The 23,313-nt window shown below is 39.7% G+C and overlaps 1 protein-coding gene across 1 annotated transcript in view; it reads right to left on the minus strand.

Annotated features, from left to right (window-relative positions):
* The window catches only part of ANKFN1 (ankyrin repeat and fibronectin type III domain containing 1), a 666,636-nt gene that overhangs the window by 343,621 nt on the left and 299,702 nt on the right, over positions 1–23,313 (minus strand). The window contains exon 6 of the mRNA XM_077458934.1: positions 3,392–3,586. Coding sequence (XP_077315060.1) covers positions 3,392–3,586 — 195 coding nt within the window. The remainder of the gene's footprint in view (positions 1–3,391; positions 3,587–23,313) is intronic.

The following is a 23,313-nucleotide window of genomic DNA, read 5'->3' on the forward strand; positions in this document are numbered from 1 at the left end:
CCGCTAGTGGCCGAATAAAGGGTTAAATGCACCCGTGTAGCGCCGCAGCTGCAGAGATTTGCAAGCGCTTCGGCAGTGGTGCCCATTCATTTCAATGGGCTGGAGCAGTGGAGAAGCGGCATATACAACGCTCCTCCATTGCCCTAAAGATGCTACTTGCAGGACTTCTTTTTAATGTCCTGCCAGCGCAGCACCCCAGTGTGAAAGCCCTCTGGCTTTCACACTGGGACTGCAGGGGAGGCGCTTTACAGGCACTATTTTTAGCTGAAAAACGCCTCAGTGTGAAAGGGGTCTTAAAGTGACCTTGTCAGGTTTACAAAAAGCACAGATCAAATGTCACTGCAACAGAACGGCACAGGCAGTGGGGGCAACACAGTGGTGTAGTGGTTAGCACTCTCACCTAGCAGTAAAAAGGGTGACTGGTTCAAATCCCAGCCACGACAATACTTGCCTGGAGTTTGCATGTACTTCCTGTGCCTGCGTGGGCTTCCTCCCACACTCCAAAGGCATGCAGGTAGGTTAATTGGCTTCTGTCCAAAATTGGCCCTAGTATATGAATGGGGACCTTGGATTGTGAGCTCCCTGAGGGTAGGGATCAATGTGAATCAGGGTAAACTGGATGGACTGGTGTCTTTATTCAACCTTACTAACTCTGTAACAGTCCAGTGTCTCCTACCTTTCTCCTTACCAGCGCTGAAGCCTCTGTAAGACTTTCCTTAATCTAACACTTTTGGGAGTGGCGAATAATTGTGGACCTAACTTGACTCAGCAGCAATATAGAGGATGAAACCAGAGCTCACGGTGGAGCACACAAGCATCTGACACTCCTAGCGAAGTGATGAATGCGAAGGACATTGCCAAAGGCTATGATGCTGAAGCAGAAGAAATGGAGTAGACACAGTATACAGTAAATGCTCTTCCATTGCAAAGAAAGTTAACCTAGAATGTTTGTAAACCTAAACAGATTGCTTAAGCATTATGTGTATATTTCTGTTACATTTCACAGACTATTTTGTAAGTGCAATTTCTTCTTTGAATATAATAAACCATAAGGCTCAAGGTGTTGTCAGGGTTAAAGTGCCTTGTTGTGAAGCCATGTTTCTGTAATGATATCCCTATGCATGGAGTGACCTCGGTATTTTACAGGTCACATTATTCATAGGCGTACATATAGAGTACAATTCCTAAGGCAGTGCCAGCTGTTCACTCCAATTTAATATAAACTTTTGTTAATTAAGGGCATTGCATACATTTTATTTTATTAATTAATAGGCTTTGTTTTTCTCCTATAACCTGCACTGAAAGAAGAATTACATAACCCCTATATATGAGCAGCTCTGGGCTACTACCAACTGCAGGCACCAAATGCAGGCAAGGTAGTGGGTCACATTGTCATAGTCAAAGGACAGGATCTGGGTTCAAGCACAGCTGTTACATGAAAATAATTTTGGTATGCAAATTGGTTCGAAAATTACTATTAACCACTTGCCGCCCGCTATATAGCAAAATGACGGCGGCAAAGTGGTTTCGATATCCTGACCGTCGTATGACGTCCCATGGGGGTGCGCATCGGGATGATCGTTGTTGCGGTGTGCGAGTCTGACACACCACAACAGCGATCTAGGTAAAGAGTCTCTGACGGAGACTCTTTACCACATGCTCAACCGTGTCCAATCAAGTCTGATCACAGTGTAAACAGGAAGAGCCATTGATCAGCTTTTCCTCACTTGCGTCTGTCAGAAGAGAGTAGAGGGGAGCCAATCGGCTGCTCCTCTGACAAAGGGGGTCTGTGCTGACTGATTATCAGCACAGCTCCTCCCAGGATGTCCACACTGGACCACCAAGGACGCCACCAGGACCAGCATGGATGTCAACACCAGGTATGCCACCCTAGACCACCAGGGATGCTAATCAGTGCCCACAATGGGCATCGCCGATTGGCAGGCATTGTTTGGCACTGATTGGCATCCATCAGTACCATCTATGAGTGTACATCAGTGCCAACTATCAGTGCCCATCCATGCCGCCTATCAGTGCCCATCCGTGCTACCTATGTGTACCCATTAGTGTTGCATATCAGTGCCCATCAGTGCCACCTATCAGTGCTGCATATTAGTGCTCATCAGTGTCACCTTATCAGTGCCCGTCGGTGCAGCCCCATCAGTGAAGGAAAAAACGTACTTATTTACAAAGTTTTGTAACAGAAACAAAAAAACAAAACCTTTTTTTCAACATAGTTACATAGTTAGTAAGGTTGAATAAATACACCAGTCCATCCAGTTCAACCTGAGTGAGTGTGGGTGCACGTCTACAATTGTCCCTAAACCTGTACATCGCACACTCACATCAGTTCCTACCCTCAATCCAAGGTTCCCATTCATATACTAGGGCCAATTTTGGACAGAAGCCAATTAACCTACCTGCATGTCTTTGGAGTGTGGGAGGAAATCAGAGTACCCAGAGGAAACCCACGCAGGCACAGGGAGAACATGCAAACTCCAGGCAGGTAGTGTCGTGGTTGGGCTTTCAACCAGCAACCCTTTTTACTGCTAAGAGAGAGTGCTAACCACTACACCACTGTGCCTGTCCACGTGTCTTTGTTTAGCAGAAAATAAAAATCCCAGAGGTGATCAAATACCACCCAAAGTAAGCTCTATTTGTGGGAACAAAATGATAACATTTTAATTTGGGTACAGTGTTGTATGACCGTGCAATTGTCATTCAAATTGCGACAGCTCTGAAAGCTGAAAATTGGTCTGGGCAGGAAGGGGTATAAGTGCCCTGTATTGAAGTGGTTACGTAAACTGATATATATATCAAACCTGAAAAATATGGTCCAGTAATTTTAGCTAACCATGAACATTAAGGGGTTAATCATGTTTTTGAATGAAGCTTTCAGTATATTAGAGACAGCAAGCAGCCTGCAATAGGTGCATTTTGGGATACTATTCTTAAATTTTGGACAGGTAAGCAAAAAGGTTGCCCCTCGGTTACCAGAATACCAACCAAAAGCAGAATGGTGGGCAGATGAACTGCAGTAAGGCCTGGATTATAAACAGAAGTCCTAAAAAAATTGCCTGTGTTCCTTGTATGCATTTCAAAGTTAACTGACCAATACTTGCTCAAAATGTACCAACTACCATAGACCTCTGGCCAGATCATGAATATTTAAATATTCAAATATCCCCATCAAGTTTCTCTGAGGATGAATTGCTCCAAAGGGCCAGCAGCTAAAAGAGGGCTTGTTTTAATATTTATTTACTGCCTGTTAAGAATATGTTAATATTTGAATGTCCATAGCCGGATCACTGTTTTTTGTTAAGCCCACCGAAGCTAACCCAAAACTGAAAAATTTCTTTGGGTGGATTGATATATTGTGAAAGCTACTTACGTGCATGTTCATATCCAGTCTTCATTCTCTTGTACAAGCGATATCTCCACTCCCAGGACTTAAGCTGTTTCTCTTTCTCACTGCTGTCTATTCCCAAACTTTCATTCTGTATCTTGGCCGTCAGTTCACTCATTCGTTGTTGGGCTTCTTCCACCAGCGTACTCAAATGCATCGATCTGCTCTCCAGGCTCACAACTGTGCAGACAACATGTATGAATTACATAAAAGAAAGCAATCCCAATGTCAAATAAGATGGCCAATAAACAAAAAGAAAATGTTGAGACTTTGTAAATTATGCTTAGCATGTTTTACAGAAAATATTTTTTACTACTGATTTTATTTTCATTAGAAAGTGATTTCCAAAAAGCAATACTTAAAACAGGAGAATGTGTGGCATGTCTTTAGCAGCAATGACAATAAGATGACTAATCTTAAAAATGAGATGGCTTTAAAATGAGAACAGGCATACAAATTGGATAAATGTATTCTTACATCCTTTATTTTTTAATTCCAGAAAGCACCAAAGAAAAGGTACAGGTGACCTTCAACTCACAGCAATGTCATGGGTGTAATCAGAATAGGAAACAAGAGAATAAACGGCAAAAACTAATGACAGAAGGTTCCAGCCCTTCCTCACACTTTCCAAAACTGAAAAAAAAAAAATATTGCCAGACTTATTTATTGTCTCCTAAAGCTACTTCTTGCTTTAAGACTGGCAGCCCACCTGAGAACAGTTTAACCACGGACCTTCCCCATGGACTACCTTGATATCTCATGAACCCTCTATTGTTGATACTGGGGTGTGGACTTGCGTATAACCTACACAAATAAACGTATATATGTATGTTAGAGATATGACTTATTTATATATATTATATATATATATATATATATAAATATATATATATATATATAAATATATATATATATATATATATATATATAGTTTTTTTTTTTCCTCAAAATCCCAGGGAGCGCCATATTACCCTATCCTTTGCTGTAATACAAATGTAGGCATGCAATCTGAAAATAGGCTGACGAACCTTTAATTGATTGGACCAGTTTCCAGTGACAAAACAGTTTTCCCACTTTTTGGACCTACAGGAAATTCTGCCGAGCCCATCAGTGATAGCCTTGGATTGCCTGGGGCGGGGCTTACTTTTTTCGTCATGACTCCTCCTTCCTTGGATTTCTACGCTTTTTCCCCCCCTCGTGTTCCTTTCCTTTTTCTGTTTCTCTTTTCTTATTTTTGGGTATTTACTGCCAGATGCCAGTGTGTTAACTGCTCTCTGGCCACATTTTTTAGGTCAATTTTTTCTCCCCTCTCTGAAGATATAGCTTTCTGGCCTTTGGGTGGGGGGTACAGCCCTCTTGCACATCAGGAGGCTTATGGGATAGTTTTCCCTCCCCCTTTTCTCTCATATATATATATATATATATATATATATATATATATATATATATATATATTTATTTTATTTATTTATTTATTTATGGTTCTTGAGAGGGCTCTAAGCCCTTGTACACACGGTCGGAGAATCCGTTGGAATGTGTCCTATCGGACCGTTTTGTCGGATAATCCTATTGTGTGTGGTATGCATCGGACTGTTTCCGTCGGACCAAATTTTCCAACTTGCTGGAAATATTTTCTGACAAACTGCTCCGATCGGACATACTCCGATCATGTGTAGAGAATTCCGATCGGACTAAGTGCCACGCATGCTCAGATCAAATTCCTACATCAAAGCTATTGGCTACTAGCCTGAACGTAGTCCCATCGTAACGAAATTACGTCATCACGTTCTGAAAGATTAGATTTTCCGACAACTTTGTCCAACCGTGTTTATGCAACAGTTTCGGACAAGATCCGTCGGAGAAAATCCGACGGATTTGGTTGTTAGAATGTCCGACCGTGTGTACAAGGGCTTAGACGTTATCTTTATATACGAACATAGGTCAGTCTCAGGTATTTAATGGTATTTGTTACATGATGATTTCTGAAATTCTGTTTGCGTAGCATACTCTCTAGGCTTTGAACATTGAGATCTATCTACATGATTCGTTATTATTCTAAAAGACCGTAAAGGTGCCGAGGCATCCTCACCTGGTTACCTTTTGTCTTTTTATGTAGTTACTAGTTATAGCATATAAGACAACTATGAGTTTGGGGTATATATGTTATCATTTTCAAATCACTTTCAGCCACTGGCCTTGGCATCTGTTCATTGTTTTGTGAGTTTGTCTTTATTACGTGAAACATATTGTGAAATAACCTTTAATCATTTAAAAGTTCATTTTATTATGGACTATGTTCCACTGCCCACAGACTGGCAGAGCCCACCATCAATGAACAATCAGAAATCTGCCTAGCACAAAGCAGATATTGAACATCTAGGTTCAACTCAAGCACCCCTGCACTCCAGCATGATCACAGTGAAAGGACTGTTCCTGTTTAAGAAGAAAAAGAAATGAACCTGCCATGATACTAGACGTTCCAACATATCAAAAATCAATGCAATCAATCACAAACACTAGAATACAAACTTGTTATTGTTTAGTGTTAAGACCCAGAAATTGTGACTGCAACACTGGAATTGGGCACACTATCTAAGCCTATGGCAAATTTAATATATCACATTTTGCAGATACTGGTTGCTAAAAACACATCTATTTCCAAAAATGCCTAGAAATGTTGTTTATAATCACCACAGTATAAGTCAGCAGTTATTGACATCTATTTCCAAATTCAAACGGAGATCAATGCTTGGCTGCTAAATGATTGAAACAAGATGCTTCGAAGGAGAGTTTTATGGTTCAGCTACACAAATTACTTTTGGCTGTGAAATGGTCCATACTGACTGCCAAAACTCTTTCCTATAAAGTTTATGATAGAGTGTAGAGCCAATGGAAGGACTGAGGCTTGACTGCTCCAGAACAAGCAATTCTGCTGTCTTTGAAGATCACACTTGATCAGGCATGGGTGGTGCAACTGAAAGATCAGATATAGAATAACAAGAATCAGAGGAACATTAAAAGGTATGTATGTGTTTTATGGGCTGATAATACTACATTCTATCCCACAATATGAATGTAAATCTTTAGGAATTTAGAATACAAAGTCCTTTTAAACTGCGGATAGGATGATGTTTCAAACTTTCATTCTAAGGAGCATACAGTATCTCACAAAAGTGAGTACACCCCTCACATTTTTGTAAATATATTAGATCTTTTCATGTGACAACACTGAAGAAATTACACTTTGCTACAATGTAAAGTAGTGAGTGTACAGCTTGTATAACAGTGTAAATTTGCTGTCCTCTCAAAATAACTCAACACACAGCCATTAATATCTAAACCTGTGGCAACAAAAGCGAGTACACCCCTAAGTGAAAATGTCCAAATTGGGCCCAAAGTGTCAATATTTTGTGTGGCCACCATTTCCAGCACTGCCTTAACCATCTTGGGCATGGAGTTCACCAGAGCTTCACAGGTTGCCACTGGAGTCCTCTTCCACTCCTCCAGGAGGACATCACGGAGCTGGTGGATGTTAGAGACCTTGCACTCCTCCCCCTTACATTTGAGGATACTCCACAGATGCTTAATAGGGTTTAGGTCTGGAGACATGCTTGCCAGCATCTATCACCTTTAACCTCAGCTTCTTTAGCAAGGCAGTGGTTGTCTTGGAGGTGTCTGGGGTCATTATGTTGGAATACTGTTGGACAACATTTCTCTCAAGCTTGTGAGGACAGTGTTAGTTTGAAGGCAAAGAGAAAAGCTTTATCTTAGTCCTCTGAGGGTAGAGCATGTCCCAGTTCCTGCTCCCCAGTATCGGGGTGGTTGGGAAAAGTGTTGAATAGGAAGATGCCATATAGTTTCAAAATGGCATGGGGCACCCTGTGTAACAAAGGCGCAAGTCCACAAACGGGAACGGGTCCCTGTGAAGATGTCCTTTCATTTTGAGCTTTTGTACTTTTCATAGAAGTGTCAAAGTTGAAAATAGTGAAGCCGCTGTCTGTGGCATGGTGGGGAAGAAGTTGTGAACTCTCTCAGGGTTTTAATTCCTTTAGGGCCAATTGTAAGAAAGGGTTTTAAGTCCTGCCATTGTAGAAAGAATTTCAAATCCACCCTCAGTGGGAACTCTGGGTTTCCCATGATCTAGATCAGGGATCTCCAAACTACGGCTCTCCAGCTGTTGGGAACTACACGTCCTATGAGGCCTTGTAAAACTCTGACATTTACACACATGACCAAACATGATGGGAATTGTAGTTCATGAACAACTGGAGGGCCATAGCTTGGAGACTCCTGGTCAAGATCATAGGGTCGGGATAGGAGTAAATGTTATATTTTCTGGTTGTGGATCCCAAATATGCAATAGTGAGGTTATCAGGGATGGTAGTGTTGATAGAGGAGGGCAGCTGGGCAGGTGGATCCAAGTGAAAATAACAGTAGTTTTGTTATGTCCCATTTTAGTCCAACATATTGTTTAAGGCTGGTCATACATTATACAATTTTCCGTTGGATTTACCAAAGCCATATAACAATTTCAATTTGTATGCAATCAGGCAGGCCCTTGCACTACATAGTTGAAGGTAAATCTAAAGGAAATTGTACAAAAAAATTTGACGTGTAGCCAGTTTAAGATTCTACACAGTATTGCTACGGTATGATAATGTTCAAGATGACTCATACCTGCACCTCCCTCAACTTTAGACTTGGCAAAAATGTTGTAGAGTAGTGAGTGGAAGAACAGATGGGGGACCCGGTTCAGTATGGTTTGAAGGATATTGAGGAATCGGGGGCAGGTGTCTGTCTTGATAAGTAATAAAATGTTAATGAGATTTCCAATTGTCTGCATCTAAAGAATTTTTCAATTGTTTGAATCTATGCAATTACTGGAATTTATCATGTTTTAGAAACTGAGAAAAAAAAATAATAATTTTAAAATGTACTGCAGCAGGTAGTTTCTGTACTGCTAGGTTCCCAATATATGTACTGTAGGTCTGTACCTTTCGGAAGTATTTTTCCCCAGAGTTTTTCCTGTAACATTAACATAATAAAGATGAAAGAACCGCGCTAATCAGCACCAGGAATGGGTAAACACAAGCCTAAACCGGCTAAATATAAATCCTATATGTATCTTGTATACCTGTATGTGAATGATTCTAGGTTGCTGCCCCCCCACAAAAAAAGAAAATCCCCTTACAAGGGTTTCTTTCAAGAGTGGAAACAATATAACAACTGGGGAAACTGGCGCTATCTATTTACAATGAACCAGAACAGGTACTCATTCCACCTCAAAAATAATAAATATAAAATATATAACAACTAGGGTTTACACCCGAAAAGCCCTAAGACTTTCCGGCTCCTATTGCTATTGAGCCCAGGAAGAGATACAGAAAACAGCTCCGCCCAGAAGATATTAAATCACACAATTTATATAGTATGTCTCCAAACCAACGCAATTCCTGTGAGAGGGGCTAAGTATCAAGAAATAATAATGCTAACTGCGATTAATAATTTTCTTTTTGAAATCAAGGTTGTCACATTATATTCTAGTGGGGAGGTTGTTGGCAAACTTTAGCACTGATGCGTTTTTGCGATTAATCGCAGTTAGCATTATTATTTCTTGATACTTAGCCCCTCTCACAGGAATTGCGTTGGTTTGGAGACATACTATATAAATTGTGTGATTTAATATCTTCTGGGCGGAGCTGTTTTCTGTATCTCTTCCTGGGCTCAATAGCAATAGGAGCCGGAAAGTCTTAGGGCTTTTCGGGTGTAAACCCTAGTTGTTATATATTTTATATTTATTATTTTTGAGGTGGAATGAGTACCTGTTCTGGTTCATTGTAAATAGGTAGCGCCAGTTTCCCCGGTTGTTATATTGTTTCCATTAACATGTAACATTATGGGGCAGTAGAAACTATGCAGTGTTCCCATTGTCAGGATGAGCCAGACAGCCAAAACAATGGAGAAATGAAAGATGAACATGGAAGAGTGTGGAGTGGCCAAGGAAAAGTATCAGTGGGAGGGGAAGAGTCCCGGTATAGTCAGGAAATAAAAAAATAAATAAATATTGACCCTACTACATACAATTACAGTATGCCTGGATAGAGCTACAAAAATACTGATCATGTAAGCTCAATTTTACCTACAGTAGAGACTGAAATGCACTTTTACATTCAATATTTATAAAGTATTTGGTTCAGAATGTTCCAATGAGAATGACAGTACAGGTAGGCAATCATTCTTTAAACAAACTGAACAGCACCTTTTGGGAACTGCTCCTCTTTAGTAGCTTATTTTTTTACTTAACTAGCAATCATCAAAAAACAAATGACTTAACCACTTAAGGACCAGGCCTCTTTTTCAGATTCGGTGTTTAGACATTTAAAAAACAGTTTTTTTTTGCTAGAAAATTACTTAGAACCCCCAAACATTATACATATTGCTTTTTTTTCTAACACCCTAGAGAATAAAATGGCGATCATTGCAATACTTTTTTTACACACCGTATTTGTGCACAGGTCTTAAAAGCGCACTTAGCTAATTAGCTAAAAATTGTTTTATATTGTGAAAGATAATGTTACGCCGAGTAAATTGATAACCAACATGTCACGCTTCAAAATTGCGCCCGGTCGTGGAATGGCGTCAAACTTTCACCCTCAATAATCTCCATAAGTGACATTTAAAAAATTCTACAGGTTGCATGTTTTGCGTTACAGAGGAGGTATAGGGCTAGAATTATTGCTCTCGCTCTACCGATCGCGGCGATCGCTCACGTGTGGTTTGACTACTGTTTTCATATGCGGGTCGCTACTCACGTATGCGTTCGCTTCTGCACGCAAGCTCTTCGGGACGAGGCGTTTTAAAAAAAATTATTATTTTACTCGATTTTATTTATTTTTACACTTAAAAAAAAAAAAAAAAAAAAAAAAATGGATCACTTTTATTTCTAAACATCCCTTGTAATAGAAAAAATCATGACAGGTCCTCTTAAATATGAGATTTGGGGTCAAAAAGTCCTCAGATCTCATATTTGGACTTAAATGCAATAATAAAAAAAAAAAAGTCATTTGAAAAAATGACATTGAAAAAAAATGTACCTTTAAAGAGGTATGGGCGGAAGTGACGTTTTGACGTCGCTTCCGCCCTCCTATGATATAGAGACATGTAGGGGCCATCTTAGCCTCACTCGTCTCCATACTCAACAGAGGAAAGGACCCGATCGCCTCCACCGGTACCGACACTCTGGCGGCAGGGGGGGGGCGGCACCTCTCCCAACGCCGATAACGTTGATCTCGCCATGAACCTGCTCCGGAGACCACCATTATCATACACAGGACCGCCTCCTGTAAAAGAGGGATATCCCGGTTGTGGCAGCAGCTGCTGCCGTTACCGAGATATCCCTCTTTAAATTACCGACGTATATGTACATGAGGTGGTCCTTAAGTGGTTAAAGCAGATCTTCATTGCATCTAAGCACCACAAACCAAAAACATTAATTCATTTTTAATATACAAAGTATACTCATCCATCCACGTATGTCTCTATGCTATTCTATTGTGGAATCACTTTGAAAAATACTCCCCTAGCATTTCTGGCAAATGATTCCTCATTCATGTAGAATTTACTTCCTGGAATCCATCTGCCCTAAGCTCAAGAATGCAGGAGTGTGGGGTTAGCTGAGAAAACCCCTCCTCCTCTCCTCCCCCCCGAAGACTCCTGGGATGTATAACATAATTTTCTTAGGCAAGAAACCAGGAAGTAACTGAAGAAGTGTAAAAAAAAAAACACTTAAAACAAGTAAATATGATATACCTTTTTTTATCTATTTACTAATGATAGCAGCATGAGAATTAAAAATAATCAATGTTTATTGAGAGAGTGAAGTTTCACTTTAAAGTTCTTCCACCCAATAATGTGCTGTGCACACCCACTATGATCACATGGTGTTTACAGTCCGACTGATTAATAGCAGCATCAGAATTATTTGACTCATACATGGATGAAAACTTTAGTTTTTCAGCCATCAAAATAGTAACAAGGAAAATAAATGAAAAAGTTTCACTGTAAGCGAGGGTAAAACATTGCAGAGTTGATGGAATGTATGGTGTGGAATTTGAGCAGGACAACAAAGAGGCCATTTCCATCGTACCAACGTGGTCAAAGATGTGAAAAACAAGAGATGGAATGTCTGAAAAAAGGAACTCTGGAAATGACTGATGGAATTTCTTTGTACATGAGTCTACATTTCGTACAATATAATCAAAAAAGTCCCGGGGTGTGATATAAGCCACTGGAGTGCTTGGAGATGGTCAAAGCAAAATCAAAACCAGAAAACAGCTGACGCAGATTATATTGGCTTTTGTTGATGACAAATCTGAAATGTTGTTTACTTGGACCTTGAAGGAACAAAATTAAAACATGAAAGGATATATGTTTAGTTACTAAATCTGGAAGAGAATTATATTTCCTTGCTCTCCAGAGCAACTTAGAAAAGCAGGTACAAACATAAGCATTTGCAAGGAACATAATGCAATGGCTTGCCAAGAAGGCCAAGGGAAAATATGTTCCCTTATTATTACAGCCAGTTGTGGGTCCTTCGCATCACTAAAGAAAAAAAAAAAAAAATCATACAATGGGAGCACCAGTTTTAAACTACAGAGAGTTCAACTTTGCTGCAGGAGAACCCAGGAGTTTGTGTCCCCAAGACAGTCTTGCTAAGAGACAGCTGCTATTCAGATCATGACCATGCGAAGTAACGACTGAGGGCATGCTGGAGAGGTTAGGATCATGCCAGATTCTGGAAAAGAGGGAAACAAATCTTCTTTGACCCTCTTTATGATCTAAATAATAATGACAACAATAGTATTATTATAGTGCTTTTCTCCCAAGAAACTGAAAGCACTTTACAAAACATAAATTATAAAAAGAAACAAAGCAAAAAAATAAAAAATCTTGAAATGGTACATTTTATCAATTTAAACCTTTGATATGTTTTCTATTGTAATTAAAATATGGGTTAATGGAATTTGCAAATCATAGAATTAGGCTGCTATGTTAATTTAACACAGCATCCCAACTTTTTTTTGGAATTGAGGTTTTCGGTTGAATCTCCTGTCTGCCTTAAAGCGGGATTCCGCTGCTGTTTTTTTTTTTACCTGTGTCACTGGTGGGTGATTGCTACGGTGTCTTTGCAGTCACGATCGGCGTCTTTTTTAACCCCCGGCGTGACGATTTCATTGCTAAGGAAAACTTTTAAAAAAGCAGTCCGGCGGTTTCCATTTTCACTGTGGGTGTTTGAAGCCCACAGGCATTTACTTCCTGGATCCGATGACGCTGAGCTCCCAGCATCCACCGCTCCATCTCACACATGCTCATTTAGTGTCCTCTTTGTTTTCCTTCCTCTTGCCTCGTGTGCTACAGTGGTAATGGCAGATAGAGCTGCCTGCCCACTTTCAAAATGGCAATTTCGGACATCCCCTCTTCACGTGACCGGCGTCCTCCTTCCGAAATCTCACGAGATTTCGGCATGACTGTGTCCCCCACTGATTCCTGGGAAATAGCTAAAAAAGTTCCCAGGGGCCATTGCGAAGCCGATAAACACGCCTACTCCCATGGGAGGAGAGCCCGGAAGTTGGCATAAACATTAAAAATAAAAGGTAAATACTGCATATTATTTTATTTCAATGGTCATAACTGCATCTATGTTCCAAAGCCATTTGAATAAGATGAACTTGCAATTTTCTGAACAAAACCGCTTTAAGCCCGATACACACGGCCAAACATCAGCCAGTTCAACAGTAACCATTCAACACCAGCCTGTCCAAAGACAAGCAATTCATTACCATCCGATCAGCACTTGCAGCCGATGGCTGTGAGCGCTGACCACTGTGGTTCTGGTGGAGGTCAGTCCCCCTGTCAGAACACAATAGCTCAGTGGGGAGATCAATGTACTAACATTGGATAGTTAATACAGCATGCTCCTTAGTTTTTTTTTTTTTTTTTTCAAAACTGATAGTGTGTACCAGGCTTTAAATTCAAAAGGTATGCTGGTGAGGCTTAGCTGATGTGACCACATATATATATATATTTGGTAGGAATATTCACTAATCAGTAGCTTTTGGAATGGAATAATGCAGATACCTAATAAAGTAGCACCCCATGAACCCTGGAGATTGTCCTGTTTCTGGTGATACCCATTTTTTTTTTTCTTCAGTTACAAATCATTACTCAGGTTTTTTTTTTGTGCAGGGAGGACATTAATTCCTAAATATTGGCAATCCACAAAATCCCCTAAGGTCGAGGAATGGATAGTCAGTTGCGTGACATTGCTGTGACATTCCTTCAAATTACCAATGAGTCCATAATTTCAAAACACATCTCTTCAGAAATCCTCATTTTCCATATAAGAGACCCACATAAGCCATCTAATTTGAAAAGCCTCATATCTGTCATATCATTGAGCAATTTCTCCATCTTCATCAATTGACAGTGATTATGAATTTGTGATTATAAATCAAAAGATCAAAGAAAAGAAAAAAACATACATTAATCTCTGATAAGATGAAGTATCTCAAGGGGTTTCCACAGCAGATAAAATATACCTGTATTCTATATTCAAAGTTTGATATTTATTATCCGAATTAATATGTATTTTTATTAATGTATGTTTTTTCTTTCCTTTGATTTATAGTCACAATTTGATAATCACTCTATATAACCTCGTGTATATGTACAATAAAGCTCCTGAAGAATCGGTAAAACTTCATCTGCAAAACATGTAAAGCAATCAATACACAGATGGCATGATTGTCATAATTGTCACACTTGTGTGACTATAGAGCTATGTTGGTTGATTATCCATGTTGCTTTTAAACAATATTTTGTATTTCATGAAATGTATTTTTGTAATATTATTATTAATTTTATTAAAGACTGTCATTTTCAGTTTTCATACAGTACCATCAAAGTCCATTCTAGCCTCCTCCCTGTATACTTTGACTCATTGGTAATTTTTAAGAATCATAATCCATGTGCTAGTCCATCACCCTCCAAGAGCAGCAGCACCCCCATGAGAGACAACTACCATTTTTCATGCCCCAATCCAGCACACCCCTCCATATCCACTGCGGTTCGCGTCATCGGACCCGATCCCAAACTGCGCATGCTGCCAAGAGCTGAGAAGAGTAGAATTCAGGCTGCCTTGTACAAAACCAACTGCACAGAGCAGGCAATCATAACATGTTTGCTATTTTTATAAAAAAAATATTTAAATGAGACTTTACAATTACTTTAAGGCCTTATGCACACTGGATGTTAAGATAATGTTGCAAAAACACCAGTAGCTTTGCAGTGAGTTTTTCAACGTTTTTTGCAATAGCGTTTTTCTGCGCTAGCATTTTTTTCTTTTTCAATGGATCAAAAATGTTCAAAAAAGCCAGGGGGCCACATTTTTGAGCGTTTATCCGAACCCACTAGTTTTTTTTTTTTTTTTTTTTTTTTTTTTAAAGCTAAAAAACACCCCCCAGCCAAACACTTCTGATAGAAGCCTATGTGTGCATGGACACATAGGAGAACATGATGGGGAGTTTATTGACTGTAGAGTAGAAAAAAAAAACCAAGCCAAAGACAGCTGCTGTAAAAAGTCCAAAAACATTCAGTGTACATGAGGCCTAAGGTCTGAACACGTCTAAACATTAAGCCTTAAAGTAATTGTAAATGATCACCTTGTAAAACAACCCATTTTGTTAAAAACAGAAATGAAAGTCAAAACATATTTGTATAGATATAATAAAAACATTATAAATACCTGTTTTCCCCCTTTTTTTTTTATAAGTGGGCAGCTTCCCTCTGTTCTCAACTGCATAAGAGCTGGGTGAGGAGAAGCTGCAGTACACTGAGCTTTCCGGTGAATAGCTGTGCTGGGGGTGGGGGGCATGTCAGGACAAGTCTCGTCACTGGAGAGCACATTGAGTTCCCAGCAGAGCTAGATAACTAACCACGGAGTGTTGTCCTGCTTAGTGTGGTCAGTGTTTAATAGGAAAACTGAAGGACTAGCAGAACATCAGGGATTTGAAATAAAGGAAGCAATACAAAGAGAACAGAATACTTTGTCTCGCACGTCATTCTTGGCGTATGAGACAGTGCAACTGCGCACTGATGACTGGGTCTTTGGTCCTGGTGTGCACGCGCACCTCCAGGGGTGCCCTCACTGGAAGTGACGTCAGGGGTCAAGTCTGACCCATCACTTCCAGTAGGATCATGGATATTTAAGATAGCAGTGACAGCTGATATGCCAACACATGCATCTTATCGTCATCTAGCATGGTGTATCGCTAGGCACCTGTGCATCGATCGGGACTTTGAGACGTTACATATTCTAAACATTATATTTGAGACAGGTAAGGATTATTAATCCTGGTGGGACTTTAGTTGTAGGAGCTATACAATATGGGCCCCTCCCTATATGAACTACTTTTTAAGCCATGCCAATATAGTTTTAGTGCGACTTCGGGTTTACATTTGTTTTACATACATTTATCATGTTAATAGCTGCAGGCAATGACCGGTCTAATTAATCTATATCTGGGCCTGAATACCTGTATTGATGATTATTATCTAATCTATTCATATCATTAAAGATTAAATTACGTATTTAATTGTAAACCCTAAATGGTAGTATTAGGTGTATAACTTTCTAACTGGACTGTCTGTCCATCTAATAAATGAAAAACAAAATAAAATAAACCTGTCTACTAATATAAATACACACACACACACACTATATATATATATATATATATATATATCTTTAAAGTTAAGTCTCACTATTCCCTATATACACACTAAAATGTATATTGCACATACGGGATTCTATGTCATCATGGTATGATCTAATATAGTATAGGTATCTAGATGGTCATGTTTACAAAGTTAATATGCCTTGTTATCAGTATCTATGCAGGGTACATATATATCGAGCCATATCTAGGTTCCCCATCCCCTGATAGAATTTAATGATCTATTAGTTAAATATACAGCATTTACTGTTATATATATATATAAAATATATAGCATAAATCCAGAGACCATTGTCACTATACAATCCCTGGCAATTAACACAATCCAATATCTTCACTGACCAACCCTGGTAGATCTGGCCTCCACCAGGAAGTTACTGTGGGCGGTGCTTCTGTGGCGGCTGATCCTTGCGCAATGAGATGCTACAGCCATTCAAAAAATCTTTTAAAACCGCAAGCTAGGTGAGCACATGCTGTTATATGGTTAATATTATTCTGTCATGAATTTTCTTATTGTGTAAAATTGTAAATCGATTAATTGGTATTATATTAATATGTTCTATGTAACCTAGATGAAAACTATAGATGCAAGCGGTGCCCTGAAGAAGCAGAAATCTGCAAAACATGTCGGCCCCTCTGCATACCCAAGCATCTTGTTTCATGTATTAAGTATCAATTCATGGTCTAAATGCTTTATGACTATGTGATGATGATCTGCTATGTAATAAATTTAATATTTTCTTTAACCATACTCTGGTGTATATGTGCTCACCTTGGTAACAGACGTTTATAATTCCAATTAAAATCCCATTGCTTTTGAGGGAGCAGTGTGTCTCTCCTACTCTCTCTCATTTTATCCATTACTAGGGATTTGGATATACATGTCTATTTCTGGAAACTGTCCAACAACATATCTATATATTTTGTCTTACGAGTACATGGCACAGCAGGAACATAGCAGGAATATGAAATGTTGGGGTAACAAATACTTTAAGTTTCATGGTTCACACTAGCAAATGCTGCATATAAAGATAGAGAACTCACTCTTGTCTCCTGACAGCAGTAGGTCATTCAATGCAACAACAAATGCTGTTTCAGCACTGTATCTTTTCTGACTACCGACTGTGAAGCATCAATTGTAAAGGAACACACCATGTCAACTGTGAGACCTTGCACACTGTCCAAGTTTTTAAGAATACTTAACAGTTTCAAATAACAGAACCTATAGTTGGTAATTATCCTGTTAGCTACAGAGGTCTGTTAATTTACAATGTGGTCTCACCACCCGTTGAGCATCTTTGTAAATCGACCAGCACATTGGCAAATTACAACAGGAACCCCAAGTTCATTTACACAGGTAAATATCCATGAACACTATGCACAAACTAGTATCCAAGATCTCACCACCAACAAATTACAGGGAAGACTAGAACACAGGCTTTGCATACCACACACACTGCTCTCACTAGTAGTTACAGGATAGGAAATCCTGGCAATAACACTTTCAGAGTACTGACTCATCGATCGGATTTCCATATTGATGAGACTGAAATTACATTCTTTTTTGTTTCAGATCTTCAGTGTTATACCTTAGAGATCAAAACTGAGTTGTCACCTACTCAGACTAGCCAACTTGATGGCTGCTGATTATCTAAATAACTAAAGTAACATTTTGGTAAGGGCCGGTTCACACTGGTGCAACATACACTCCGACTTTGGGAGCACATGTCGCATGACGTGTACAAATCAATGGTTCCCTATGAGAGTCATCTTAACTGGTCCAACTTTAGAAAAGGTTCCTGCACTACTTTGTTTCGACTTTGGGACATTTTCAGCCCATTCAATATCATTGAAGTCGGATCAAAGTTGGAGCCTCGTCCTAACCAAACGACTTGTGACATCCAACATGGTGATTACAGCAGCAGGAAAAGGTATTTGTCACACTGGAATTGTTTTGATTGGTTAAAGGACAAATTGTACCTAAAAGTCAGAGCAAATTTGTATCCTGGTCATTCAAATTGGATGAAAGTAGGGCCGACGTCGCAAGGCAATGTAGGATGACAGTCGTACAACAGTCATGTCCTACCGGTGTGAACCCGGCCTAATATAGGAGTGATGGTCTCAGGTGGTGTTTTGCTACAGTGGGGATCGAAAGTTTGGGCACCCCAGGTAAAAATGTGTATTAATGTGCATAACGAAGCCAAGGAAAGATGTAAAAATCTCCAAATGGCATCAAATTACAGATTAGACATTCTTATAATATGTCAAAAAAAGTTAGATTTTATTTCCATCATTTACACTTTAAAAATTACAGAAAACCATAAAATAGCGTCTGCAAAAGTTTGGGCACCCTGCAGAGTTAATATCTTGTACTGCCCCCTTTGGCAAGTATCACAGCTTGTAAACGCTTTTTGTAGCCAGCCAAGAGTCTTTCAATTCTTGTTTGAGGTATCTTTGCCCATTCTTCCTTTCAAAAGTGTTACAGTTCTTAGAGATTTCTGGGCTGTCTGTCACGCACTGCTCTTTTAAGGTCTATCCATAGATTTCCAATAATGTTGAGGTCAGGAGATTGTGAAGGCCATGGCAAAACCTTCAGTTTACGCCTCTTGATGTAATCCCCGTGGATTTTTAAGTGTGTTTAGGATCATTATCCATTTGTAGAAGCCATCCTCTTTAACTTCAGCTTTTTCACAGATGGCATCAAGTTGCCAACCAAAATTTGCTGAAATTTTATTGAATCCATTTTTCCTTCTACTCGTGAAATGTTCCCTGTGCCACTGGCTGCAATACAACCCCAAAGCATGATTGATCCACCCCCATGCTTAACAGTTGGACAGAGGTTCATTTCATTAAATTCTGTGCCCTTTCTTCTCCAAACGTACCCGTGCGCATTCTGGACAAAAAGTTCTATTTTAACCTCATCGGTCCACAGAACTTGTTTCCAAAATACCTCAGGCTTGTCTATATGTTCATTTGCAAAGTTCAAACGCTGATTTTTGTGGTGAGGACGTAGAAGAGGTTTTCTTCTGATGACTCTTCCATGAAGACCATATTTGTACAAGTATCTCTTTATAGTGGAATAGTGTACCACAACTCCAGTGTCTGCCAGATCTTTCTGGAGGGATCGTGCAGTCAAACGTGGGTTTTGAATTGCTTTTCTCACAATCCTGCGAGCTGTTCAAGTTTTCTTGGTCTTCCAGATCTTGCTCTAACGTCCACTGTTCCTGATGACTGCCATTTCTTAATTACATTCCGAACGGAGGATATTCACATCTGAAAACACTTTGCTATCTTCTTATAGCCTTCTCCAGCTTTGTGAGCGTCAACTATTTTCAGTTTCAGTTTTCTAGACAACTGCTTAGAAGAACCCATGGTGCTGATTGTTGGGGCAAGGTCAGATGAGTCTGGCCATTTAAAACCTTTGAGATCGACATCACCTGGTCTTCCCAGATGATGATTGAGAACAATCCATGACACTGGCAGGTCTCAGCTTTGCAAAGGGGGCAGTGCATGCTATAAATTCTGCAGGGTGCCCAAACTTTTGCAGACGCCATTTTTTTGTTTTCGATCATTTTGAAAGTGTAAATGATGGAAATAAAATCTAACTTTTTTAGACATATTATAAGAATGTCTAAGAATGCCCAAACTTTCAATCCCCACTGTATGTGCAGAGTCCTAACCCCAAAACGCCATGCCTGTCAGAGCCAGCAGCCGCATATATTGATGTCTAAACAACTCCTCCCTTCCAATTGTGAGGACATGCAGGTTAAACATCTCAGCTAAAAAATCTAAAATGCTTAGCCTCCTGAATGAAAGCATAACTAAAGGCAAAACTATTTTAGGGAGATCCATCTCTCTATTTTTTTTATTATTAACGCTATCTATCTTCGAAAGTGAAAATAAAAGAAGGGAGTGAAGAGAAAACTCCCCAAAGGGACAAAAAAAAAATACTGAAAGGGGTTATAACCCTTCCTTACCCTATCCAGGAAGGTATTTGATAGGGTAAACTGGTCTTTCTTGCATTCTTCGTTTGTATACACAGGATTTCCCTCCACATTTGCTGAAAAAAATTATGGCACTTTACAGCTTACCAATGGCATTCATACAAGTAAATGGACTAATATTTGCGTGGGCTATAAACAGATGTCCTTTGGATATACCTCTCCAAACCACATTTTGGACTTTCCATTCCAGGAATTCAGATCCAATGTGGAACTTCGCAATTAAAACGTGAATCTGCAAAAGTGAGGAATGTCAAATATCTTACTTTCCCCCCGATGCATAGAGACCTGTTTCTAGTTAAATGTAAGCCTGCTTATATTATGTCACTTAATTAAGCGTGATGATTTCTTCTAATCTATCAGAGGTATATAAACCTATTTATGCGCCTCTTTTCAATGACCTTTGCTTCACACGTCAAAATTGGTCTAACCTACACCACACATGGTTTGGCCATATAGCTCTTTTAAAGATGAGCCTCCTTCTGCGTCACCTGTAACTTTCCCAGACAGTCCCTGTAACCCTTCCTTGTCAATTTTTTGCCCCCTTAAGATCGTTATTGAAAAGGTAGAAAACCCAGACTCCGATACAAGATCCTCCCCAAAAAGGTAAGAACATAGTGGGGCCACTCTCCCGAACATTGAACTCTATAACAAAGCCATGCACTTATCGTACATCTGCCTCTGCCAAGCTTAGGCAATGGGTTTTAACAGGATATAGTATGTCTCTGGTCCTGCTGACTACTCTCGCCTGGCTGGCAAGCATCTAACCTGACTTATCTAATCCGATGTCTGAATGATAACCCCCAGTGAACACTTTCTCTGCCGTTTTATCCACTGTCCACTGAGGGGCACCTGGCTTTAATATCTACATCTTTCACATCGTATTAGATCCCTGCCCGGCCATCAACATCTATGCTGTCCACTCACTTTCTTTGAATAAATGTGTCAGTTTGGGTGCATAATAAGAATTTTTTTTTTTTCTTACAAGCAATTTTATTTTTCTTAAGGTGTCAATAAAAATAAAATAATAATAACACTTTTTGGAAGATGACATGACCAAGTGCTTCTGCCTTACACATACACTGTACATGGATAGCTCGACCCAAGAAAGCGATCCTAAATTCCTGAAATTACTGACCCCATGTATCAATCACCTGATAGACTACACTACATACATAGTGTGGGGCCAGTGACCTCACTTCTGGTGTCTACGGAAGACAATGAGAAAGCAATCAGTCGAGTCTTTTACCCTGTTTCTATGCTGATTTTAAAGATGTGTTTAATGTGAGTGCATAAATTGATATTTTAATAAAAAAAAAAAAGCAGTATCCTTAGTAATATTGCGCGATGAGCTTCTGTTTAGATATTTGAACACACATTGAAATTGTGAGGATGGAATCCATCTAGTCCCAGCAAGGGGATCTCTGGCGAGATGGATCAAAGCAGGTGGAATCAGAGTATTTGAAGATCCTGTCTAGATCAAAGGCATTTGGGGCCCTATGGACATATTTTAAGGTGAGCAGCCAATTCACACATTGGTGGCTGCTGGTGGTTATTCATTCAGTTTTCTGAGGATCACTTTGGCACAATTACTACTAATAGAAGAGGTGTCTGTGGATAGAGCAATTTTCACTCATTGTAGGATCACCAATTTTTATATACCTTTTTTTTCACTGAATGTGGACATTATATGTTTTGTATAAGCTAAGTGCAATACACAGTGGAGAAATGTTTAATATTCATTTTATACATCATTGATGTTTTGATACGTATCACATAAATTGTGGGATAAGCACACTATTTACATCTAATTTATCATAAATTTTGCAGTGGGGGAGCGTCACTCATTAATGGTTGCAACTGTTCATTGGAGAGGAAGGGGAATTGAACAAATAGTAGCGCACAAGTGTTTTTCTATAATTAACTACATACATATACCCACAGAAATCCAATCTCTGCTGATGCTGTCATAATGAACTTGGTACTCTTTCTTATATTTGAGGGAGCTGCCTCTCCTAAAATCCTTCTGGAAAAAAAACTGGCCAGATCAACACAGGGGGCGACTTCCCTACTATTTACCCCTCATCTTGTTATCCTTTCAACACTTCAAGGTTCAATATCCCATTCAAAGAAATCCTCATTTCGATTTTTTATCTCCGTGGCCACAGCCCCTATCCCTAGCAGTTTTACCAACCACAAGTATTTTTACTGGTAGACAGTAAAAAATGGGCACTTTTCTCCCACCAGTAAATGCCAGTGACAGGAAAAGGTTGGCAGTAAAAAAAAAAAAAAAAAAATATAGCTGTGTCGCTCTGAGCCAACCAAGACCATCTGACTGCCTGCTACAGTGTGGTCGGACAGTGCCAGTGGGAGCAGGTCTGGCGGAGCTGGTTCCTGAGCATGTAGTGTGTTGTCATGGTGCAAGGGAGCCGAGCGGAGTGGCTGGAGCCTTGTATGCAGATCTGCGGGATGGGAGCAAGGCAAGCTGAGAGCGGGACTGTCAGTGCTGTTTTGACTGGAGTGGACTGAATGGACCACCTGGTTTTGAGAGAGACTGTCACTGTGACTCAGGAGGGGACGTGTTGTGTTGGTGAGGTGTCATCATCCATGCTGCTGCACACTGCTGTCAGTGTCACCGTGAGAGTCAATTTCATGTGTGTGTGTTTTTTTTTTAATTTCCCTTAAAATCTACATTAAATCACATTGCTAATTGCATACTATACTTGTTTGTAGCCTAAATAATGAAATTTGCACTTAAAACTGTAATTTTATAACTTTTGGAACCACCAGTAAAAACTTGGCTGTGCCAGTAAATTTCAATCTAGTAGACTGGCAACACTGATCCCTAGGCATTGGTATACCACCATTGTTCTGGTTGTTCCAGTGTGGGTCAAGATCTGCTGGCTGATCAGGATGGAGGGATTGATAGCTCATCAACATGAATCTTTTCAGGTTGGATCCCATGAATTGTTTTCAAAGACAGAGATGAGATTTGAGCTGTGACAAGTGTGACAGAGCGAGGCTCTGTCCCTGTGAAATTGGAGGAAAGAGGGATCTCCGACCCTGTGTCCAGGTCTTGGTGATAACGAGCAGGGTGTGTGCCCAGCTGCAC

The sequence above is a fragment of the Lithobates pipiens genome, unplaced genomic scaffold (assembly GCF_037356315.1).
Source record: "Lithobates pipiens isolate NorthernLeopardFrog02 unplaced genomic scaffold, aLitPip1_a1.2 Scaffold_28, whole genome shotgun sequence".
Lineage (NCBI taxonomy): Eukaryota > Metazoa > Chordata > Amphibia > Anura > Ranidae > Lithobates > Lithobates pipiens.